Source organism: Lissotriton helveticus, chromosome 8, assembly GCF_964261635.1.
Source record: "Lissotriton helveticus chromosome 8, aLisHel1.1, whole genome shotgun sequence".
In the NCBI taxonomy this organism is placed as follows: domain Eukaryota; kingdom Metazoa; phylum Chordata; class Amphibia; order Caudata; family Salamandridae; genus Lissotriton; species Lissotriton helveticus.
Genome location: NC_136069.1, coordinates 1,573,311,541 through 1,573,338,158, shown reverse-complemented (window position 1 = coordinate 1,573,338,158; position 26,618 = coordinate 1,573,311,541). Strand labels below are relative to the sequence as shown.

The 26,618-nt window shown below is 43.5% G+C and overlaps 1 protein-coding gene across 2 annotated transcripts in view; it reads right to left on the bottom strand.

Annotated features, from left to right (window-relative positions):
- The window catches only part of PGM2L1 (phosphoglucomutase 2 like 1), a 579,912-nt gene that overhangs the window by 406,858 nt on the left and 146,436 nt on the right, over positions 1 to 26,618 (bottom strand). Inside the window, exons 2-3 of one of the 2 annotated variants that reach the window (XM_078658581.1) lie at positions 6,700 to 6,867; positions 4,176 to 4,282 (exon numbers count right to left, since the gene is read on the bottom strand). In XM_078658581.1, the coding sequence (XP_078514707.1) occupies positions 4,176 to 4,282; positions 6,700 to 6,867 (275 nt within the window). The remainder of the gene's footprint in view (positions 1 to 4,175; positions 4,283 to 6,699; positions 6,868 to 26,618) is intronic. The other variant, XM_078658582.1, reaches the window with a different exon arrangement.

Genomic DNA, 26,618 nt, shown 5'->3' with positions numbered 1-26,618 from the left:
CAGGTATGAGGTTCATCAAATCTGAAATGTCTGACCACATCTGCCGGTCATAACGTCCCAAGATGGCTAAGGCATAGGCTGCCCGGACAGATGTTGAAGCCATAGTTGAAAACTTGCGGCCAATAGCATCTAGGCGTCGACCCTTTCTATCAGGAGGGGCTGTGATTGGAGACGTTGGGTTCCGTGCTCGACGCTGTGCAGCCTGAGTCACTACAGAGTCCGGCTTGGGGTGAGAAATCAGGCAAGCTGGAGAACAAGTTGGGGCCTTGTACTTTTTCTCAAGGCGCGGTATCTGAGCAGGTAAGGAGTTTGGAGCATTCATGAGTTTAATTCCCTCCTTCCACACAAAATCGATGATAGGAATTGTGTGGACCTGCTTATAAGGTTTGTCTTTAAAATCATAAAGAAAACAGTCCTCCTCGCGTTGTGATCTTGGTAATTTGAAACGCTGAGCCGTTTTATCCATTAAAAGATGGAAACTGGCGATATCTACAGGAGGTGATTCACCAGAGTTCCCTGGCTGAGGAGAGGGAGTCTGTGCCCGGTAATCGTCCCATTCAGCCATATCCTGGTCGCCTGCATCATCATCCGAATTGTCAGGGACCTCTCCGTCCTCACGCTCTGGGACCGCCTCATCATCCGCATCCTGCGGGTAAACCGTTGTATGGATTCTAATGGACGTTTGAACCTGAGACGAAGTTGTAGGTGGTAGGACAGACGGCAGAGAAGGTGGAGGTATTGCTACATGAGCAGGAGATTGCACAGGCGTAGTCTGTGGTGTTGCTGGGAAACGGCGGTTGTAATCATCCAGCATATGTTGGAGATTTGAAATCAAGGTTAATGGAATGGTAGCCATAGGAACTTGGACCAACTGCTCCTCCTGCGGAGACTCTTGGTCTCCGCCATCGTCGTCAGAATCAGAGTCTTGACATTTAATTATCAAATCAGAAGGACTATGTGCCGCCCCAAACGTATCCCCTTCATGTTTAGAGTCTGTGTCATGCTCAGAGGTAGTGGCAAACATTGGAGAAGGTGGTTGCGGTTCTGGATCAGAGATCTGTTGGCACGGAACCTTAGTGCGACGATGTGAAGAGTCTGTAGTCTTCAATGGCACTAACGGCAAAGAGGCAAATGAACTCAGTGCCGCCGTCGACGGTGCCGTCGTCGTTAACGTCGACGATACTGATTTGGCTGTCGACGAAGATAATTTTGAAGAAGTCATCGTCGACGGTTTGGCCGTCGACGGAGCCGTCGTCAGGGTCACTGTCGACGGGCAATCCACTGTAGACGAAGTCGTCGACGGTGCCGTCGTCGACGGTGCCGTCGTCGACGGTGCAGTCGTCGACGCTGGTAGAGCCTCCGTAGATGGAGTCCTCGCCGACGGGGCTTTGGTCGACGATCTCTTCGTCGACGAAACCTTGGTCGACGGTGTCTTCGTCGACGAGACCTTGGTCGACGGAGTCGACGATGACGACGAAGATTTCTTCTTCGATGACGAGGAGATGGGAATCGTCGACGGAACAGGCTTCGACGGCAATGAAACCCTCGTCGACTTGTAGGCTGAAGTTGTAGTCAGCGTCGTCGTCGTCGATGATGCAGGCAATGCTGTTCTCGTCGTCGGAACGCTCGTAGACGCTCCCGTCGACGGCGGAACTTTAAGAGGCGTGGAAACACCTCGAGAGGCAGCAGAAGACGCCTGAGAGCCAGGTCTCGTGGGCGTAGAGGTGGTAGGAGTGGCAGAAGACACCACAGGAGCCAGAGAAAAGGCCATTTTAGTCTTTTTGAGGAAAGGGGAAGGAAACTCCTGAACACTACCACGCTTAGAGGCTGCTGTAGAAAGACCAGAATGAAAACTTTCTGCGTAAGACAGTGCAGAATCCTTGTCCTTTAGAAGTTGCAGCCAAAGGAGAAGACGGCCTTCTCGGTCTTAAAGAGTCTTAGTAGAAAAAGTTCTACAGAACTTGCAGCTGCCAGCCTCATGATCAAGGTATAAACAGTAGATACACTTCTGGTGGGGGTCCTTTTCAAAAAGGCGCAGCTTCCCACAAGAAGAGCAAGGTCTGAATAAAGACTTCTTACTTGACATGTTGAGATAAACACTGGAAACTAGAAGAGTTGAGCTGAAAACTGAGCAGAGCTCAGGAAGACTCCCGTCACTCCCTTCACACGACGTGCGGTAGAAAATCTGAGGGCTTGAGCTTCTGAGGAGAAGGTTCTAGAGGGTGCTGGCGCCTGATTGGCTGTAATTTGGACTAAATGTAAATGTACATGTATTTATACTTGACATGTTGAGATAAACACTGGAAACTAGAAGAGTTGAGTTGAAAACTGAGCAGAGCTCAGGAAGACTCCCGTCACTCCCTTCACACGACGTGCGGTAGAAAATCTGAGGGCTTGAGCTTCTGAGGAGAAGGTTCTAGAGGGTGCTGGCGCCTGATTGGCTGTAATTTGGACTAACATAATGACACTAATGTGTTACAAATAGTTTTTTCTCTACACCTTGCATTCCTATGTAGGAATCTTTTTTAGAGGATTTCAGTTGTATTTCCTTTCTTTATCTTGTATTATGTTTATATATATTTATATATATTTAGCATTATTGCTATTTTATTTACCGTGGGACTCCCACTTCGACGACCGGGAATATTCAAGCATGTGAATCTATGAAAGACACCTCTAATACTGGAGAATCATAGGTGCTACAATGTAGGGTGAAAAAAGGGTGTTTGGTATTAAAGTCTAAAATTCAGAAAAGCCTGCCTATAAATCGACTTTTAGAGGGTACTCCACAATATATGGGCATGAAAGGAGATTCCCCCTTTCTATGGACGTATGGATAGATATGCACATTATGAAGTGCTCCGGGGTCCCCATATGCAGAAGGGAATTACTCAACCGGTTAGGACTTCAAAGGGAATTCCTATGATGCAGAATCTAAATTTCTTTCCCCAATTATTTACTAAGTCCATTGTTAAATTATTGTGAATTTGTTGCCAAACTGGAATACCACCTCCTCCACCTTAAACTAAAAAGAATTAGAGATGCAAGTTGTAAATTGACAGGGTCTAGTTTCATACACTCACGAACAGCTATATGGAATAACATAACATATCCAGCTATCCATCCAATAAAGATGGTTTTCAACACCTGGCTAGCTTAATCCTAGAATTTATGTATACTGTTACTACTGATTAAATAACAAGTAATTACCACAATATACTTCGCAAAATCAAATGTATAATTGTTAATTGAAAAAAACAACCATAGAACCTATTTTGCAAAACAAAAAAAACAGTACAGGCTACAAACTAACTAAAGATTTAAAATGCAAAAATAATAAGTGCATTGGGGGCCTCATCCCACAAGCAACTCCCGTTTCAAGAGATATTAGACGTAGCGGTTTACCATTCATAGGTTATCTACCCCAAATATAATTCACATTTTATGAAAAGTGGGTCTTTGTAGAGTTTTTTCAAATAACAAAAGCACAGTTTCAGTCAGTTTCACAAGATCCTGTTTTCCATTAATGGCTTCAATTGCCACATATCCATTGATGCTATGCGTTGTTTAAAATAAAAACATATATACTTTTGCTTTGTATGGATAAAGCACTGTTTTTATTGTCTATGGTTTCAGGAGTAAAGTGTTAGATTATGATACATTAAACTGGAAATACTGACCTACGTGTTCTACTTTATTACCAGTGGAAACCACACAACATACCTACAAATCTACATGCATTCACATCTGGTGATACAAAATAATCTTACTGAGTACATCTGCTCAACTGCTGAAATGCTGTGTCAGGGAAAAGTTGTACTTATACTTTTTTTTTTAAAAGCAAAGGGCTATATCCAAGTAGGCTCCTGGCAGTCATTCAGGACAAGGGCACAAAGCTATAGATTTCTAACAATTTAAAGTATCAGATGACTAAGTTCGTTAACATTTATTTCTGTCATGTTCTATCCCTAATTTAGATGTGTGTATATTAGATGCACGATCACAGGAGAGCCCTACTATACCCTTAATTGTTCGATGTATACAACCCTAGATTATAACCTCATCAGCACTGCTGCTCTGGTTAAAACTATACGGGTCTGTGTATCTAATGTCTGAAGAAAAACCGAAAGAGGTGGCAAAATATTTTTTTTTCACCATACACATGAGCTCATTACCTCTTGCTGCTGCAGCCGCTGGACAACTGACTCCGAGTGTCATAGCCAATAACAAGCCCTCTCTCCTTAAGGTCAGGGAAACATCGGGCAAGGTATCTGTACATCCCCTGTGGCAATAGAGAAACAAAGAGGATGGTTATGGTCTGTGTCCTTATGTGAAGCTTCCATTCTGTGTTCAAGCATGCATACTGCACAAAAAAAGAGAAAGAATGAAAAACATTCTTACTGTACTAACCTTAGCTGCGGACTCTGTGGCTATGAAAATAATCACAATCTACCCAGCAAGAAGGCTTCCGCAGTGCAGGAGTTAATAAATAAGTGCCAGCGATGGAGCTGGAGGATCTATGGAAAGCGTTCTTAAGGATGCTTTCTTGCATTGTCAAACCTGCACCATGAAAAATATCAATTTCTTCACTTCGTACAGGGTCTGCTGGACACCTGAATAGTTGGAAAACGTGGGACTAGGAGTAGATGAGCAAAGTTCAAGACTACTAATATAGATAATACACAAATGTTTAATTGCCCAGCACTGGTCAATTCCCGGAAGCACGCAAGTAGAATAATATCATCAATCCTGCTTCGAAGCATCGAGGTAAGCTGCACATACTTTCATACATTAACCTGAACCCTTCCCTCTCCCCTCCGCTTAAAGATACCAAACATTTCTGAAGCCTGGGCAGGGTGGGCAAGAATTGAATCAGTTTACAAATTGATAAGAGACAATTTTTCTCTTACGATGTATTAGGTGAAAAATGATGTCTTTACAACAAGGGGAAAAGACCGCTCACTCAAAATGAACAGGATAGTAAAGCGTGTATTGACGTTGTTGGCCTTAGCATCAAAAAGCTTGTTAGTGACGTTTAAAGTGCACAAGTTCCAGTGTCTGACCGCATGCCAGTCTGGTTCCCAACATTGACTTTCTGGACGTTGAGACCGAGATCTATGATGGTCAGCATGCAGGTGATCGTTTGACATCGACGGGGTAGTGGAGTATTGTCCATTACATAATTCGTGCTCCTCCCCTTTCTTTCCTTTCTGCTTTGGAGACTCGATGTAGGTCAGAGTTAGCAGTGAGGTGTGCTGAAGCGCCCCAAGCATTTTCCTTTTACTGCGGTGCTCCAACCGTACATTTTGAGTGAAGTCTAGAAGACTGTTGCTATACATCCAAATGCCTTTACAGGACCCTCCATGCCTTTTCCTCAATACTACTTTTAAACTTTCCTACATCCTTTAGAGGCGAGTATACCTTCATCCTATTTTATTCCAAGGCTTCATAGAGCACAGCCACTAAACCAAGGGGTTTCTTGAACACCATCAACCTCACTATTAATGCATTCAGTTAAACTGCAACAGCAATATCATCTTAAACCACCATGAAGTTCACTGATTCATTTAAGTAAGGCCCTTTCACCAACTGTAAGCACTACCACTCCTTCATGGGCTATGAAATTGAAAGGCTCCGTGTGACACGTGCATGGCGCAAGTCCCATGGTTTAAAATCTCTGAGGGGAGAATCTCCAAGAGGGGGGAGTGGTTCTATTTGATTTTCACTACAAGACATCACTCCAATTGGTCTGCCACTATGATCACAACAGTGTAGAATTAGGTTATAGATGAACTCTTGTATCCCCTTATGCAGATGGGGGTGTGGCTTTCCCTACTCCTTCACGACGAGCCAGCAGAGAGCACATGGAAACAACATGGCCTTAAGGATAAAGGAAAATCGCTCTGCTCCCCAACCTTACCAAATGCAAAGGGTTGGGCAAACACTATCAGTAGCTGAGGTTTTGGTGGGTATCACCTGCCTTCATTCTCAGGGCACCCCAACATACTTCAAGCCTCTCTGGGGCAGCTCAGCCAGGTCCTGCTGGGATGGAAAGCAAACAAGACTGCCTTAGCTGGCTCTATGGTCTCCTCGTTAACAGGCCAGACAGGGAGAGAACTGGAGGGCTACATGCTGTGTGTCCCATGAGCCACAAAGCATTCTCAAAGGGGCTAGATTGATTAGTACCCCATCAGAACGTCTGTGATCCTGAAATCACTTCATGCAACTAGGGAGTGTGTGCAGGAAAATAAAGTTAACTAATACTGAGAGACCTAAGAAGCAGCCCTCTGACTAGACAGGTTTAAGAAAAGAGCAAATTTAAGACAGCCATATATACATGAACACATTTACAATGGTAAAATAAAGTTATATGTCAATGAATGTGTTGGAATATAAAAGAAATGGAGTGACATGAAAATACAGAAGGGTGAATTGCAATTAAGAGACCATTCACTGTTGACGCAAACAAAATAGCCCCTAGATATGCGCTGCAAATATTTGAAGAAATACAGAAAGATAAAAGTCTTGTGAAGGTTTTTCAGGATCCCTCACAGAGGGAGAACTATTCAATGGTTATGAATATCAGTGAGAATTCTAAAATGGAAAGAACATTTTGGTGATCAAGCTTTTCTGACTACATGAAGGCATATGATTAAAATGCTGCCAGTTATCGACGAGCATGCAAGCAAAGCAACGTACTTGAGTTGTCTGAATCACTGTGAGATCATTGATGCAGCTGAAACCTGCCCCCATAGCAGAGCGAAGTCCTGCTGTCCCAAAGCTCATCCTCCGACACAGGCGTTCACGTAGCTCTTTGTTTTTACCATCAAGCAACAGATTTTCAATCTGGGCTCTTGTTCTTGGATTCTTTCAAAATAAAGAAATAAAAAAAATATTGAAGCCTGGTTCAGAAATGATGAAACTGGAACCTTTGGTAATTCAACAAAACAAATGTAACATTCATTCCCTTTAATTAAGCTTTCCAGCCTGACTGTTGCCCTACTTTTCAGAATACAGCATGGGTACATTACCATGAACTATTGTTCGGCGTTTACTGTAGTACATTTATCAAACCTGGTACATGTTAAATAATGACAGAGGTTAGTTGTTCAAAAGTAACGGAGTACAGTAAGAGCTAGAAAAGGCTTGGGTTAGCAAGGATAGTTTCAGTAGCTAGTCATGAACCACACCATAATGGCCATATTTGGCTAATCTGTCTGAAAAGGCAATTTGACATGAAGATAATTATATGATCAAGGGAAGCAGAAATGCCCAAGTATCTGTTGACGGAGCAAGTAGATGGATGACTTACTTACCTTTAACAATAGTTCTCCAGGGAAGTCTCATCCACAGATTGACAAACAGAAAAATACACCGGTCATGGCCAGTCATTGAAGAGAACAAAAAAAAACGATTAAAACTGCAAACCTTTTAAGATAGAGGGACATGCATTTAAAGAAAACAGTTTGATGGTAGTTGTTCCAACACCATCATTAAACTGTTTCCGTTTTCAGTTCATTTGGTCTATTTAGGTAAAACTATGCCTCTGAAAATGGAAAGAAGGAATATTTGCTTATAAAGCTAGGGCAGTATATGTAAGAAATTGGGTTATTGAGGGGATGAAACCCTCTTCTCAAGCAACAACCAGTATCCTTATCAGTGTGAACCATAAAAGTAATTGAATTAATCTATGCTTAACCCTCTGTTAGCTTGGCACAAAAGGCAGCCAGGCTTAACCCAGAGGCACGGTGTTAAGTATTCAAAAAAATCCCACACCAATATAGAAAAATAGAGTCGACTTTAACAAATAAAATGACCTAAATTAATCAATTCCAATCAGAAGAACTGGAGTTCTGAATTTTTAAACTTTTTAGTGAAGATTCTGCCTAAAGGATCAAAACGCCAACCATAGGAATCTAGTAATGCAAGACCTCAGCAAAGTCAAAAGCTATGGCCAACCGCAATGGAGCATGTTTTGGCATCACAAGGTGGATTGGCCCAGTCTAGTATTACCTTCGGACTTCGGAAGAAGAAATTTAGAAGAAATGTTACTGAGAAGGTAAAGTTCAGCAGGAAAAGACAGTCAGCGATGTCAGACGAGGAGGCGTTGTCATCGTCAAGTAGGAGCTGAATGAAGTTCTACATTTGGGCCTTGTCACTTTTTTTAACGTTGAAAATCTCCAGAGGAAAGAAGCTGCAGGCTGTAGCCAACGAGGGCTCCACCAGGCCAGATGCTATCACTCGGAGTTCCCACTGAACAGGATTTGCTGCTGAGAAGAACATAGCAGGAACTGATGTGTAGTGAGGCCAACCGTTGATGCACCTTGGATGGATCAGCAAGTAGTTAGGTCCAGGTCATCTGTTAGTTCTCAGGCCACTGTATGGTGAAAAGGTTTTCAAGTTCCACCTTTTAAGGTTCATCAGGAGCAGCACCTTCCACTTCACACTTAAGGGTCCAGGACTGAATGGGCACCATTCGGGGCATCCAGACTAAATCCCAGCAAAGGCCAGGTGCAGAGTTTGAGGTTTCTGGAGCTTGTTATGTCCCTATACCTCACACAGGAGGCAAGCAAACTAGCCCTTGGAGTCACTCTGGTAGTCCTGGGTTCAAGCAGCATAGCAGGCCTCAAGCAACAGGGCAGTCCTCTGTAGTACAAAGCAGTCCTCAAGAGGCAGGGCAGCCCTCTGGAGTACTAGGCATTCCTCTGGGGGTCCTCTGCAGGTCCATGCGTTTACTGAAAAATTGGTCTGAGGGTCCTTTGAAGTGGGTGAAAGTTCTAGGAAACCTCCACATTTGGTTCAGGAAATTACTTCCGTTCCCTTTCCAGACCCCAAGGGGTTTTGGATGACAAAAGAGTGGAGTCAAGTTCCTTTGTGAGTGTACTGAGTCAGCCCTTTGAAACTTAAGTGGGGTAGGAAACAGCTCAGTCTCACCCATCCCAACAAGATGGACCATCGTGCCAACATCTAGTCCCCTTTTGTCTTACTGTCTGAAAGGAATACACAAGACACAGAAACGAAATGGTCAGGACAACAAAATGCCAACTTTCTGATAGTTGCATTTTCAGGATTGTGATTTAAAATGCGACTTTACAATTAAAGAGGATTTTAAATTACTTTTCTTCTCAGACCAAACAGGACATTTCTACTTGTCCCCAAAATACTTTATACCTAATTAAATGTAATAAGATAACCTAATGCTATCTTATTGGAGTAGTAGGTGGTAACAAATTTAGAAGTTTAGGAGTTTCCACTACCAGGACAAGTAAAACTTAAAAACATGTCATACTGTTTAAAAAGAATGAGCCCTGCCCTGTGGGCTATTTAGGCTCGACCCTAGAGGCAGCTTATATGTATTAAAAAGGCCTTCCAAAAGGTTTATTTTTCCAGGCCATTTTGGCACTGTATGCTGCAATGGCAGACCTGAGACATTTTAAAAGGGTACTTAAGAAAGTGCCACAATGAGTGGTGCAGACCCATTATTAGTATTTAATTTACAAGTCTTGGGGACATGTAGTACCACTTTAATAGGGACCTATATATACATTAAATGTGCCATGTGGGTGTAAGCTAATGTTACTATGTTTAAAGGAGAGAGCACAAGCATTTAGCACTGGTTAGCACACTGGTAAAGTGAGCCGAGTCTTAATGCCTACAAAACACAATTCAGACAACAGGAGGGGAGAAGGCAAAACGTGTGGGGGGTAGCAGGAAGAAAGGGAAAACCACACAAAGGATGTCACGTCTAACAGTAAGCTTGCCAATAAACTACTTTTACATCTCAGCGACATTTTTTTTCCTTTCTGGCTAGGCATTCAGAGTATAGAATTCAACTTCAGCCATAACAAGTAATTCTAGCTATTAAAATGAACAAAATGTACAAAAAGATAGCCAATATTCTCTTAAGGGGATAATACTTCAAAGGGCTCCTGAGGCCACTTTACTTCTAGTGAGATGAATCTTTGCACACTCAGGATAAGCTCAATTTGCCTTTATATTAAATAGCTGAAATTCACAGAGTAATGGAAATTTCAATCCATCTGGGCATAACATGGCTCGCAAATGTTGATGCCAAATGTAAGGACTGTAGGGAGCCACAAGCGGTCTCCACTACTGGCCTATTGAGATTATCCAACAACTGTTGATACCCAAAAGAGCACTTTAAGCACTTCTTTCAACGTGCACCTTCATGTAACCCCTTTGATTTTAACATTTTTGGGAGCACAATTAAAGAGGGCTAAAAATTATGGTTTTCCACTTTTGTATTGTCGGGCAACTTCTTTAACGCCTGCATACAACTATGAAGGTTGCATCCAGCAATAAAGATAGAATAATACATGTTTTAGTGCACACAGATTAATATTATTCACACAATCAAAATGGGGTTAGGATTATGCATCAACTACACAGTTGCGGGCAGGAAAGGGAAACTAGTAAGGATATTTCAGCGTTCTAGTCTACAAAAAAAAGGAACTTTGGGCTGGCGAACAAGCTGATAAATTTTTGCCAGGTTAGCTTGGAATCTATGAGCTTCATCATGTTTTGTACAGAAAAGAAAGAAAAAAGGAAGACTGCACTCTCACGGGCAGAAGAAGGAATTTCAATTGACTTTCACCATGCTCAGTGGTGGTTTTGGTTTTCAGTTGGGGGATGGATAATACCCATCTGAACTGTATGCAGCTCAGAAGGAACAATGTGTCTGCACAACAAGGGTGGGAATGTAGAAAGAGAGTTGTAATAGTATTCCAACCTAGAAAATAAAAAAAACATAGGACCGAAAGGTGCTTTTTTTGCAGAATTTTCCAAAGAAAATGGTTCAACTTCAGAACTTCCTGTCTTATAGGAAGATCTGAAGCAGTCCCCTGATCAAACCCTACTGTCTCTCAGAAAGCTTTAAAAAGAGGCTGCTAGATGGGATATTCTTCCTCAGAAAAGTAAGAACCAAAGGTGGTTACAGGTAATTCAAGTAATTAGGGATTACATTATTTTACTGCTTTGGTGGGGGTTGGTGAGGGGTGAATCATGTCGCCTATTTCTACCCCTAATTTTATTTCCATTTCAACACCACCTAAGTAGTTTAGGAGCCACAACTTGGAAAGGTTAGAATGGGAAAATGGAAATATACATTAACGGCCAGATGTACGACCCTGCCATTTTGTTACCCACAAAGTGTCTGAGACACGGTTTTTGTGATTCCTAATGGGGTTGCAAATGACCTGCCTCATTAATATTCATGAGGCAGGTCGCAATTTTCCACCCACTGGGAGTGGCTAGCACACCAGGTCTGTGACTGCTTTTCAAATACGGGTTGGCAGTTCAGGGTGGACTGTTCCCATGAGGCACAGGGTCAGACTGATTTGCATGTAGCCATGTCTGAACTGGGGTGGCGGAGTGAGCTAAAGAATGATGATGGATTAAACCCAGATCAGTTGACTGGGGGTGAGTGCTTGCTTGAAATGTTCAACTCTCCGTCCATCATCCCCTTTGGTTTTTGCTAATTTTGCCCTAAGTTGGCAGGGTATGCCCAGTCGTGGGTCCCTTGCTCACTTATCACCCAGGCTATCTTGAATCCAGTGGCTAAGGGTTATGAACCAGAAATCGGTCCCAGGACGCTCGTTTCCGGTCCAGGGAAGACATGGCTTGGCAGTTCGGGGTGGACTGTTCCCATAAGGCACAGGGTCAGACTGATTTGCATATGCCATGTCTGAACTGGGGTGGCGGAGTGAGCTAAAGAATGATGATGGATTAAACCCAGATCAGTTGACTGGGGATGAGTGCTTGCAATGTTCAACAGTCCGTCCATCATAACCTTTGGTTATGCTAATTTTGCCCTAAGTTGGCTGGGTATGCCCAGACGTGGGTCCCTTGCTCACTTGGCCACTGGATTCAAGATAGCCTGGCTTATGAGGGTTATGAACCTAAAACCGGTCCCAGGATGCTTGTTTCCACTCCAGGGAAGACATGGCTTGGCAGTTCGGGGTGGACTGTTCCCACAAGGCACAGTGTCAGGCTGATTTACATATGGCCATGTCTGAACTGGTGTAGCAGAGTGAGCTAAAGAATGATGATGGATTAAACCCAGATCAGTTGACTGGGGGTGAGTGCTTGCAATGTTCAACACTCCGTCCATCATCCCCTTTGGTTTTGCTTTTTAAATAAAGCATTTTTTCATATCTATCCCATTTTCCTTAAAGGAAAATGGGATGCATTTAAAAAAGGAAAATGAAACGTTTCCTTTTTTAAGAGCAGACAGTGGTCCATGAGACCAATGCCAGCTCTTAAAAAATATTTTTACATACATTCACAATAGGTCCCCTGGGGCCCCTTCCCGTTTGAAAGTGGCCTACCACCTACTTCAAGTAGGTGGGACACAGCAAGTGTTTTGTGACCACAAATGCGGTTGCAAAACAATTGTACATACCATTTTGGCTTGCTATTAGGAGGGGACATCCTTGGCATGCCCCTTCCTAATAGCAATTCACAAACGCAAATTTGCGAGTTCACGACTCGCAAAATAGCGTTTGTACATGCCACCACTGGTTTTTGCAGTCTCAACCGGGTCAATTGCCCGTTTGCAACTGTAAAAAACGGTCATACATAAGGCCCAAATTTCTCTATTAAAGCGCTTAAACAGGAGAGATATATTTAGTAATTTTAAAGCCTTACAAAGCTATGAAGGTAGATTATAAATAAGGCTCACTGTTATCCGTTTTTACAGACAAATACAGACAGAAAATAATGTATATTCTGTCTGCAGTTATTTTTAAAAGTGAATAAAAAAAAGAAAATTGGGCTTCTTTTAAGTGACTCTCAATGCTGAATTATAGGCCAGCAGCTGAGCAAATGAACAGCATGGAAATTAAAAAACAGGATGATATTTCTTTAAATAACGGCATATGTCAACATACATTTATAATGCTACTATTTACCCTCTACTAAACGCGGTCTGAACAGGCGACAGCCCTGGTTATTCTGTGGGAATACAGAAAGAAAAGCACTCACCACCATAGTACCTCCACCACCCCCAGCCTCTTATCTGGGAGAAGAATTAAGATCAGAACAGTCAGTCCGATCACCAGCACTTGGCTTCTCAGTAAGTGCAGTAGGCCCTCCGAAGTAATGCGTTTCAGGCACACCTTCTCTCTCAGTCAGGCTACAGGTATCTGCCCTGCAGGAGCACATCAACAGTTCACATCTAGACACCAAAAGAGGAGGCACACAGGCACCTGGAAGGGAGGCAGGGGTGGTGGAGGTACCATGGTGGAGAGTTCTTTGCTTTCTGTAAAACCACAGAATAACCAGGGCTGTCGCTGATTTCCGACAGCGTTTAGTAGAGGGGAGGAGATGGCAAATGCAGCAGAGAGAACGAGGGATGCAGGAGAACAAGGGCTTGGTGAGGGGCTTGCCAGGTCTTATTCTGAAAGTGAGAGAACTGGTTACATCGCAGTGACCTGAAAATGTGTAAACTACTCTACAGACATGTTTCTTCATTCGTGGGGCTGCTTTTTGGTACCATAATGGGACAGCATTCAACCTGGACAAACCTTGGAGATGACCTAGGTGCTGAGACACCCAGTGTGGATAGGTCAATATGGTGAACCACACATGACGATTACTTCATTTTGTGAGTATTATTTAGCAATCTTTAGATATACTGTTAAATAGCACCATAGTTGCCTAGGGATTGGTTTTAAATAATCACTGCCCTGGGAACTGATATAAGTAGCAGGGGGTCCTGATACATACATGCAATCAATCAATAATCAATCAATCAATTCTTTATTCGGTTCAGATCTTTGAGCCATAAAAGTACAGAATAAAATTGTGATTAAAAATATATTAAAAACAGCACAGTGCATATCAGAGCAGACTTTAAAGTGTAAATCCAAACTCTTGAGCAGACTAAATTTCCAATGCATACATTGATTTTCGTACCCGCACCGCAACTTTCAAAAACAGCTTAAAACAGTTAATAATATCCTCATCTTCTAATCAGAGAAATGCCTCATTAGATTCTCTGCAATTGCTAAAATGACGGATCTTAATCAAAGGAAGAAGAAAAAACTTAGTGTATGCAAGATAAAAACTAAAAAAGAATAAAAAGTGCAGCATCGATTGCCCGGATATCCCATCACAGGGACAAGGACAGGAGTCTAGGTTGGCTTGGAAGCCTAATGGAAAGTTCAATATTTTATGGTGCCATCTCTAAAATGAAACAATAAACTGCCCTCCCAATCACTCGTATTACCAGTCAAATAATTTTGTGGTGAGCCAACTCGTTCCTGATTCATAGTAAGGTAGTCCAATACACTTGTTTTTACGGTCTCCCTTTTTATTCTCTATTCCTGCACTTCTTCATGCCAGCGCAGCTGCAGCGGTTTCTTAGTAACAAGGTGAGGGCCCTCAGGATTTTCATATAATTAGCTAAGGCCAATTTTGCGCAAACAAGATTAGATACATTTTAACCACTGGATTTTCCTCCCATTGTCACATGCAGCAATCTTTTATATCTTTTGTTAGTGCTCCCTCAGTGTTTTGCTAAATAGCATCCTAAAAAGCAAAGGACGGGCACTGATTTAATCCTTAACAAAAGGGAGGCTTAGCTCGTTGTGACAAATAAAACTGGAGCCAGAGATCAGTGCTCTGAACACCCTTCTACAGAATCTGTTTTCCACTATCTGTACTGAGGGACTACTCTCAATCCCGCAGACCTCTGCATACATACATTAATAACTCGTTCATGGGCACTACTGGAACGTGATTGTTTTTAATAACTCTTTTGAAGTTCAGGTGTGTTGGATCAGTTGGCATTCTGTTCCTTCGGCCATTATGTATCCACAAACAAGCTGTAGGTCCAGTGAAGACTATAGCCCTGATCCCCACTACGTATTATAGGCGAGGTCTGAGTTTTAAAATAATTTAAAAAAATCAAAACTTTTAAAAATGGAAAATGTATTTATTCCATCTTTTAGTTGATTTCACAGTTTATAAAGTTGAATATCACTTGAATGTTACAAAAGTGTGTTTTCAAATTAATCTGTTAACCCCTTCGACGCTGATGACGAGCTGGGCTCGTCATGAGGTAGCCTCCTCGCACGCTCATGACGAGCCCAGCTCGTCACGTAAAGTGCGCTTTCGCAAATCTCAGCGTACGGGCGGAATTCCGCCCGCACGCATGCGGTTAAGTATTCATGGTTTTTGTTTTGAGTACGTTTGAGTAGATTTAGAAATGCTCAAAGAAAAATCTGAATACTTACAGATTCACTGGAAGCAACCTTTTGGCACATTCAACTGATATTCAGTTTTATAAACTGTTAAATCAACACACAGATGTAATAGATTTCCTATTTTTAAAGCAGATTTCAGTTTTTGATTATTTTGGAATGCAGGTTTCGACTACAAAACGTAATGAGGATCATAACTATAGTCGTCATTGAACCTAAAGCTTGTTTGGGGACCCACATATGGTACTCACATAGTGTTCGCTTTTAGCATGTGATTGAACCCTGTCATCAAACCACACTACTGCAGTCCTTCAGAACGGTGGGGCAACCGATAGCACCAGAGGTTCATACACCAGTGACTTAGGAAGGAGAACACAGTGCCCAACTGTATAACTCTTGGACTGCTGCTGTGTCCTGCCCACCAGAACCCTGTTGTTGCTGGCCCAAGGAATGTCCTCAAGGGTGGTATTAAGTGTCAGCCCTACAATGTTCTCTTCAGACTCATCAACTGTTATCCTGGCTGATACGCTAGAACCTTCTCTCCTTAGGCAGGTAGCATGAGTGCCCTTTAATCCAGTTTACGGGTACCGACAATCAGACCTTGCTCTACATTTTAAAAGGGAACCTTCTTGTTATCAGGGAAAACAATGCTACTCCTCTCCATAGAGTTGGTCTATAACAGTGCCACCTGGTGGCAACGAGTAACAGAGGGAAACAAGCTTTTATGCCCTTCGTCCATGTCGCACATACTTGTGGCTTGGTCAGTGTGCATTCAGCCATTCACTCTTTGAGGAAGGACCATCCTATCCCTCAATCTCTGACAAACCATAGGTCACTGGGCCAACATTCAGTCACACAGACAACTGTGTAAACTCCAACAATCCACAACCAAACATTAAAATGGTTGACTACATGATTTATATGTATGGCAGTGGTTCCAACCATTGCCCCCTTGCTCTTCAATTGATGACATTCCCATATGCCTGATTATCCTATATAGAAAACCACAAAATGAAAGCTAGTCTGAAAAGGCTTGTTACGAGCTGGGCCAGTCAACTCTCTTTAAAGACCAATAAAAAGTTTTAAAAAAGATAAAATTGTTAGAATGAGCATGCTTGGAACGGGATATTGTGGATTGTGAAACATCATCCGTCCCGGCCTGTATGTAATTAAAGTCTATGTGCAGACCAGAGCAATATCCATTTATAACACAGTGACACTGGTAAAAAACGTTATTGTTTGCATTAGGGCAGATACAGAGGATGCACTTGAAAGGCATGCCTCTAGAAGCTTCTCCTCACTTCGAAGGTGCAACGGTGTATTAAAGAAGAACCTCAGACACCATCACTTCAGTATACTTCTGGACCTGTGAATAGTCTGCCAGGAAGGACTGCTTTGATGCTGAAATGGCTGCCACTCTGCTGTACTGCTACTCTGAAGGAGCTGCTGCCTTGCTGTGCTGACATGCTGCCTGCTTCCCTCTTGCCCAGGAAAGAAAAAAGGAACTTTAACCTACCTAGAACCCAGGGCCCCTGAGTGGTTCAAAGAGTTAATGTGCTGGCCACCTGATCTGAGCCTTAGGGACATCACCGGCTGCCCAACAGCTCCTGGGTCCATATTCAGTTAAATCCTGACCCCCAAGAGGCGCCCCTCAAGTCCTGAACCCTTGGTGTGGCTCCGGAGCTCTTTAATTCAAGCTTTGGGGCTCTTCACAGCTGCAAATGGGCCAGTTTGCACAGGAATTGTGCCACTTGCATCGAAAATCAACGCGAGCCACTGCAAGTCTGTCTCCTTGTGCAGCAAAAATAGAACGTCTGCATGGATCTCCAATGCGAAGCTTCAGCCTGCCCGTCTGTCTGTGATACCCAGCCTGCTCCTCACACCACACCAACCATCGTCAGCGTGCTCTCCTTCCTCCTGGCAATCTTCTTCCATGAAAACGGGACACTTAGCACAAAACAGGAGAAGGTAAAACTTCAACACGATTAATCTGGGACTGTACACGACCAGTGTGCCATTGCAGTCGGCCTGAACTTTTGTTTCTGACCTGGTCTAGCGAGACCAGATAGCCCCAGTTGGCGCTTTCTGTTGCTACCCACTATTTAACAGTTTATTCTTTAATTATTCCTAAACCTGGTTCTACTGATTGGATTTTTTTCATTTTGGTCTGGTTTTATTTAGCACATCTGGCTCTGCATTTCTAACCTGGTGTGGGATCTTTTTGTGTGGTTTTTCCATAGTTTTACTGTTTGAGATGTTGCACAAATAACTTACACATTGCCTCTAAATTAAGCCGGACTGCTCTGTTCCAAGCCACCAGGGGGTTGAGCATAAATTAGTTTGGGGTTTGCTTGTACCTTAGCCAGACTAGGATTGTGGTATGCTTGACCAGGGCTCACACCCCAGTCAACCAGTAACCCAATTTCTAATATCATTAAAACATCAAAACCAAGATACTCGTGTGTGGCAACTGGAAAACATATGACCCTCTCTGCACCTGGCATGATAATCTAGAAGCCCCTCCAATAATATCTAAGGAGGTAAAAAACTTGGAATTACAATGATAGTCAAACTGTTAATGAATTCATAAGTGGATAAGGTAGCCAAATCAAGCTTTCTCACAATGAAAACATTGCGACATCTTCCCGCACCTAGGATTCCCATACAAGGTTCAAGGTACCATCTCTCTGGTCCTATTAAAATTGGAATATACTAATGGTCTGTAACATAGCTCAACTTTGCCAACTATGAGAAAACTACAAAGAATTTAGAACACTACCTCAAGACTACTCTTACATGTGAAGCCACAAGCACACATCGGTCTTGCCTTGAGGGCGCTACACTAGTTACCAGTTAGCAGAAGATCCTCCTTCAAGCTGCTTTGTATCACACACAAAGCAATACAATGCAAAGGACCACTCTTTATCAGGAATAAAATCAACAAATGCATACAAAGGAAAAATAGCTCCCCATCTCATAATTCCTACATGCAAGAAAAGAAACAGTTGGGGGAACATCGTTCTCTTTTCAGTTAACCAAACTATTAAATTCCCTACCCTAAAACAGAAGATTCACAGACAACCATATTCACTCCAGAAGATTAGGGAAGAGCCAGCTCTTCCCCATATGACAACTATACTCACAACTCAAGAAGGCACCACAACATTATACTCCGAAATGAGGGGGCGTGGCCAGAGCAGCTAAGATGGCGGATGCGTCTTACTTATGCTCCTCGGACCTTTTCTGCCATTCGACTGCATCCGACGACCAAGGCCATTGTAGGCTGCCGTGAACTGCTCCCCGACTCCTAGGGAGCCTGCCTCACTGGCGGGGTCTTGCAGTCCTGGGATTATGCTTCCCAAAATGGAGCCTGCCCTCGAGCGCTGAAGCGGGGCCACCTCCTCCATGGATTGCTGGAGACTCACCAGCTGTTGGTGCATTCATCCTTAAACGTAGGCTGGAGCCCTCGGAACTCTGGTGGGCTGGAAACTTTTCTTCTGAGCCCCATACTATTCTGGCCTCAACTGGCAACGCCAAGGGGCCCGCAATGCCGGACCGTGGCTCGTGTACCAATTACAAGATGGTGGATGAGCCTTTCTCCCCCTTCAACCTGGATTGAGCCTGAGCCTGCGGTGGGAACCGTGGGTTGAGTGATGGAGTCAGTGGAGCGACGGGCTCCCGCGGGCCCAGACACCCAGTGGCTAGATAGTTCCCCCCCCCCCCCCCCCGGGCCTCATTTTTATGTTTGCACCTGCGAGCTGTTCCTGGAAGCCACAATTATCGCACCAGGTGACGCTTTGGCTGTGCCCAGCCCATGGGTCTCACTAACCAACACTTGCAGATCTCAGACAAGGGCCTTGCTTTCAGGGTCCTCTGGTCGCAATGGTGCCCTGGCCCGTCCTCTCCGGACATTGCTGTATACTTTGCAACCCTTGCCTAAGGCCCTGTTGATAGAGCCCTACTGGAGGCAACCCTTGCTGGCAGACTTTTACCTCGGCTGGCCAAGAACTGAAAAATCTGTCTCTCCTCTTCTGGAGCACCGATTTGGTGCCTCAATGGAGCTACGCCAGGCAGCTACACCTCTCCAGATCCAACTTGTGTGGACCTGCTCCTTTACGCCCCTGTAACAAATGGTGGCCCTATGCCCTCCTATTTGCGACAGAGAAGGAAAAGGACAGAGACCCACTGTTAGTGGCACAATCTAAGAATGATAAATACACAAAAAACTCTTCTGACTCAGCCAACAAACAGCCAGTGGCCCGGGTCCGCAAGTCCCAGCAGCTGCGAACATGGCCCAAACCCTAGGAGGCCCTCAAATCGAGGATTTGCAACGTTGGATCCGATGTGGTGCTACTCCAGAAACATCTTCGTAATTTGACTCAGAGTTACTGAAGCGGAAGACCGAGCGTCCACCCTCAAGGACGACTTGATGGACCTCAAAGCAGAAGCAAATAAACTATTATCCCAAAGCAGCAACCTGCTGTTTTGTGGTCTTCCTTAAGGGGGTTGAAACCCCAAACTCTGAAACTTTTGTTGAAAACTGGATCAAGTCCTGGATTCCTGAGGGAACTCCTTCGCCCTGATTCATGGTCGAACAGGCACACTGAGCCTTGGCACAGAAGCCCTCCTTCAGGGGCACCTTCTCACCCTTTAAACACCAAGATACTGAGCTTTTAAAACTGAGACGCTGTTATTTGACAAGCACATGCTCATGGTGAACTCCACTTTCAATCTACTCATGTAATGATTTGCACGGAATACACAAAAGCTACCCAGAAACAGCATAAATCCTTTGATGCCGTCAAGCAGGAGCTCAGAACAATGTCTCTCAAATACATGCAGCTCTTCCCAGTGCAGGTGAAGGTCATTCATGGGTCTCGCTCCCACTTTTTCGATACCCTAGAAAAGCTGTAGGAATGGGAGTCTGAGTAGAAGTCCCTCCGACGCTATGAGCTCCAAGGCCCTGCTGCCCAGATAAGCCTGGGACCACCAGCCCCAAATACTACCCGTTGCTGGAACCATCAGCATCCTAAGCCCAGACAAGGGTGGGGGCAGCGTGGGTGCTCCTTTGAATCTTTAGACACAGAGCCAGGCTGGTGTCAAATACCTCATGACTGTCCCCCTTACGCAAAATGATACCTTAAGGTCTTTTAGTGAGGTCACCCCGGATGGGGAGGCACCCACTGACGGACAGATGTAACACTCTAGACAGCTCACATCCGTTAACAGCCTTGGGACCAGTACACACTTCAGTTGCAGACTAAAAGATCCTACATATAAGGAGGTCCACCTTGAATACCGTGTGATGTATTTCACATGTTTTGTTGTGGGAAATTGAGCGACAGATATTTCTGGGGTGGAAGTGTAGGGTGGGAGGGTTTCTGGGGTTTCACAAGTTTTCTGTTCTTTAGTTCTGATTGGTTCTGTGCATGCCTGGCACTCTTTTCCGGCATTCTGAGAGGCAAACCCATTCGCTCTTTTGAACCTATACACATACCCAATGGATCAATTCAGCCTTCTCTCATTTAACGTATATGGCCTCTTGGACCATATTAAGCATACAGCAGTCCTTAGATTCCTCAAAAGTCACCAACCAGGAGTTGCGTTGTTACAGGAGACTCGCCTCATGGGCACCCAGTGTCCTTTCCTGCTTGGGTTCGGATACAACAAGCCCATCACTCTAGCATTAGCAAGGGTTCCGGGGGGCAGCAATCCTACTCCAAAAACATCTTCCCTTGGTGGTCACCCAAGTCATCAATGCCCATGGCCATTATGTGGGGGTGGTGGTGACTCTAGAGGGGAACCATCCAATATCCTTAATGCAGATATCCCTCCTCACCTATATTGCCAAACTTTTGAGAAACTCATGGACATCACTGCTGCACTACTATACGAGGTATTGCTCATCAGGGAGACGTTAACGCTACCCCAGACCAGGACATTGACATAAAGCTCCCCTCCCCCCGCGCACAGCCAATCAGATCCGTCCAACACCTTTGTATCTCCGATGGACTCACTGGGGCTGTGTGATGCTTGGCAGGTATGGCATCCTCCTGAACAAGCATACACCCACAAATGTATATCGATACATCGGGGTAGGTAACAATGGGGTCGTTACCTGACACCTGACACCTGTCAGAAAGATATGAACGGAACCAGTCTAGTGCTGTCCCCGACACCCCAACCTCTTCGAGTCTGGTCAGCAAAAATGTCATGGCTGACCGTATCAAAAGTGGCAGAAAGGTCAAGCAAAATAAGAATGCCAGATTGTCCCTTGTCTGCCCGCAATCGAAGGTCATCTAACACGGTCACCAAGGCAGTTTCCGTTCCGTGACCCGGACGGAAACCAAACTGGACATCATCCAACCTAGTGTTAGATTCCAGGAATAGAGACAGAGTTCTGCTGACCGGACGTTCGATGATTTTAATTCGATATGGTAATAGAGAAATTGGTCTATAATTACCAGCACAGGTCGGGTCGAGTGTTGCTTTTTTTTTAAGAGCAGGGTAACCACCGCCCGTTTGCAACACGCTGCTACTAGTCCAAAAGTTAAAGAACTATTACAAATCAGGCACCAAAATAGGAAAGAGCTCAGAACTCAAGTCCTTCCAAATTTTGTGTGGGAAAGGGTCTAAAGGGGAACCTGATGACTCACTCAAAGCAGTTCTGTTAAAAAGCTCCTCCGAGAAAAGTATGAAATGGTTCAAGGAGGTCAGAGAATCTGACTCTACCTCATTTATCTTTCCTATATCTTGTGGCCCATCAGTTTCCATGGTAGGGCCTTCCTTTCTAGAAACATTAGTCACCATCAATAATATTGATTATTTTTACCATAAAGAAAGTTGCTAAATTGTCACACAAAGCTTGAGGTGGCGGGATTGTGGATTGTGGGCACTCAGGACCCGTCATATCCTTAACTATCTGAAAGATTGTTCTGGATTGATTTTTAGAATTTAAGATAGTATTGCCAAAATATTCTGATTTTGCGGAGTCAATTCCCTTCCTATGGTCCACTATTGCAGCCTTCCACACACATTTGTCCACATCCAAGTAAGTCTTCCTCAATTTCCTCTCCGCCTGTCGGCACGTCAGTTTTAAGGATTTAAGGTGCTCATTATACCAGCAGGCCGGTGGTCTGCCGGTCATCTTAAAAGTTTTCATGGGAGCAACCTGGTCTAACCTAGTTTCAATCTGGTGACAATAATCTATGTAGTTGTCCTCCACTGAACCCCCATTCTTAACATCCTTGTCAAAGGAAAAAAGACAGGGATGAGGTGATCTTGTTCTTTAAAAGTCCCTTCCAATCTCTACTCTTAGATGCCCTTACTCTTAAATGTGGTTGAACATTCCTTTCTAGGGTCCAGTATCTGAAATTTGGCTAAATAATGGTCAGACCAGTCAACCGGGAGAATGTCAACTGCTCCCAAAGTCTGTGCTTTAGAGAAGATCAGATCCAATATGTTCCCTCCCTTATGAGTGGCTTCATTAACGCATTGACCTAGGCTCAAACTCTTGCATGATTGGATCAGATTACTGTAACCCGAATCCAGCCTTCCATTCAGCCACATGTTAAAATCACCCAGGATAATTAAATTGGAGTGAGTGAGGGCCATATTGCAGATGACATCAATCAGTCCCTGCATATGGGATGGACTGGCCACTCCTGGGGGTCTATAACAGATAATGCCCACCAGTGAGCAACCTTTATGATCTTTTAATGAGATAAGTTCAAACCCTTCAGCTTCATCGATGTCCAATTGGGCGAAATTCAAGTGTTCCTTAAATATAATCCCAATCCCACCTCCTCGTTCCCTGGATCAAGGTTTGTGTAAAATGTTATACCCATAAGGGCAGGCCAGGCCTAAATCCACCTCCAATCCCGGAAGTGTCCAGGTTTCCGTCATGAAAAGGACGTCTAGGCAATGCAAATCAATCAGTAGCTGGATCTCCACACAGTGCTTCGAATTGCAGGATCAGTTGTTTACATAGTGATACAAAAAGGATATTTAAAGTTACAAAAAATCATTTATTATTCGACTTTTAATAAAGCTAACAGGAAAATATCAGCAAGCTGGTCTGTACATCAAGTTTGTCTTGCATTCATTGCCCTTCTTTGGCCATGACAGGTTACATCCAAGGGTGAATGATAGCTTTCCAACCCATGCGAAATAGGAGATTCAGATGCAACACATAATTAACAGGCAAACTACACTCATTCTTTATGGTGGGACCTGTTCCACCCAATATTAAAAGTGCAACACAATTATAGATTATACTCCGTGAAGGTTCATCTCTGTAATGGTAACTTAAGGTGTTAACATTTGCTTAGAAAGCATTTTAAATTCCTTAGAACATCTAACTGTCCTCAGCTACAACTACAAAACATACTTCCAAAGTAAAAGCACTGTCTAAAGTTTTTACAAGATCTCACAACAAGGCCCTAACGGCATCAACAAAGTATTTCAGTTGCCTAGCAAGTACGCTTTGGACCACGAGGAAACATACTCAATAACATAACATAAATTTGTAAAGCGTATGTTTCCCCTTGGGTCGCTTGGTGCTGAAATAACAGATGTTTATCGTAACCCAACTCAATGGTGTTCCTTTTTTTAACCTCAGAAGAATGAATGGCTAAGTGAACAAACCGGTATTCAAACATGTTACCCTGAGATCAAATGCACATTTGTCAAGTGTACGGCTTCTAAGCCACCCAAACCATATTCTAGCACACATCCGCGTCCAGCAGAGTGAGGGGTCCGAGTGGTGACATCAAGAGTGTCTGTCCCTCTTATCCCATTCGACCACCTCTCTCCCACACCTGCGCCTGAGTCTACTACTGACCAGCATATCATTATTGAAAATGGTTGACTCTGGATATGGAGACGGGAGGAATCACATCACTGCCGTTAGAGACGTATCTCAGATCAGAACATTCTGACAGCAACAATCTTCCCTTTTCTTGTCCAGATTTCATCTCTGGGGACTCAATGACTGAATTGAATTCAGAACTAAGGAGGATGTTTGGAAGAAACACAATATCACAACTCAAAAAATAAAAATAAAACAATTAACACATTGCAGTGAATCAAAAGGAGCCCCTATTCTCCCCCAAGTCCCTGAGTAATATGTTTTGTGAGACTCACTGAAGGACACAGAAAACATAGGTGTGCAAACACTTCATCTTTAGTACTTTGTGGGGTAATAAACTAACAACTAGGGCAGACGTGAACCATTTCCATCCAAACAGAAATCGAAATTACCCCTCTACTTCTATTAACAGCAAGATAAACGGGGATAAGCTACCTGACCTCTATTGTTCCAGGGAATCTCTGCCAACATCAAGGTTGGGAAGGCCTTCACTCCTAAACCTAGGGAATAGCCTTAATCCTGTCCACGGCATAGGATAGTCATAACAGCAGTTAATTCCAGGGTGTGCATAGCCTAAATCATACCAAATCACTCTCAGGCATGTTCAGTTTCAGCGAGAACAATGATTTTTCCATCTCAGAATATCCAGAGCTTGGCCAGATGCCAGACAGAGGCACATACCTCTCTATCTGCCAGTTCTATATAAAGGCCTACAGCTCCTTTCTCTTGAGCCATCTCAGGGCTCAGACCTGGGAACAGAAAGACTCCAACCAGTCAGCACGGATTCCTTTCAGGTATAGGCTGTGCATAAAATATCATTACTGAGATTCAAGTCCTGAAGGGTCATTAGCACTCATATTTCATTTTCATCCTGTTATTAACAGGTCATTCGCTTTCTACTGTGTGATAAGGGCATTCTAGCTGTTAATCAGGTAGGAAACGCTTTCATGTAACTTTTCAAAGCTAACACTTTGGATTTTGGGAATTCCTATAGCCCTTGATTTTGTCTCGCTTCAGCATGGAGGATAAACCTCACAATGCAGATCTGAAATTGTTCAAATCTCTTGTATGCTTTCTCTATTGTATTGATCTGCACCTAGTAATACTGTTGTGTTTCAAGACACAGAACTTCGCCACTGGTTTCCAAATCATGGAGAACTAATTTCCCCCTCTTCAACCAGTCATTTATTGCCAAGGAATTGGCTACCTTATGTAGACAGAGTATGCCATATTATTTTCTTTCTCCTTTAGCCAGTTAGTTTATTGTTGTAACTTAATGCATCCTCCCCAGCGTTCCCTGCTGCTCAGCAGTGTGTGGGGTCATGTAGAACGTTGAGTGTTGGGGTTGGATTAAGTGTCAGTTGAAGATACGGGCTGGGCAGCAAGGATGCTGCTCCTGGCAGGGCTATATGCTATTTACTTACTACTTACTTGAAATTTACCATCTTAATAACCTGTAACTAAGTCTTAATAAACCTTCTTCTTGTAACCAACACTACTGACCACTGGACTTAATTTACAACAATTAGCTTGGATAAAAAAAAAAATTAGTGTGAGAGCATAATGGTAACAGATTGGCTTTGCATGTGGAGGGCTTGGTTGAATATTAATCTACAGTAAACTGAACCTGCCGGGGAAGGTACTAGAGAGGTGTTGGATAGTACGGATGTCAACATGGACAGTAATTGTGTCCTCGGTAATCTCAATTAAGTCCCAATGAAAGAAAGGGCACGAACCAAGGGCTTTTAAGTTTTCATGCAAAACACACTGCTGACAAACCACAGCAGAGAGCACTACTTGAAGCTTGCCTCAAGTATAGGGGTGTTACTACTGTACTTAGCAACCGCTGAGCAGTGTTTTTATGGATTGCACTGACATGCCTTAGGTTAAAATACTATTTGACCACTGCATTAAACATCTTCCCCATGCTTTTAAAAGTTTAGAAGTTTCCTAGAATAAATGACTGCCATTTTGATAGAGACCGCTAGGATACATCTGCATTGTTTCAGCTTTGCACCTGCAGCGAGCATTTAATACCAAATACAAAACAATACTGGAGTACCACGTGAAAGTATCGCAAGCCATACTGGACTAGTCAGAGCGCTTCAGAAACAGGACGAAAAAAATGCTTTCTCTTCCTTAGAGCTTAATAAGTAGAGGAATAATCCTAATTTTCTACCCCTCCTACTCCACGTCATATTTTAGGGACTGTTAGAAATGCTCAAACACCCAAGTAAATAACTTTCTACACATTTGTTAAAATGTTCATTTTGAAAGTAGTCAAGCAAAAGAACGCACTTTCTATTGAAGTTTTCAACCAATAAGTAAATATGCTTTAAACGACATTGTATGGCTAAATTATCTATTCCCCAGCTCCGACAGCGCCAACTGCCCACATGAATGAACTGCACTTGAAACTGGTTGTGCGGGCTGCTTCACTCTGAGGGGCTTGCTAGAGCACTGTCCATGGCCGGAGGTTATGTTTTCAATATGGAGTCATTACTTAGCTGCACCAGGGGCATGAG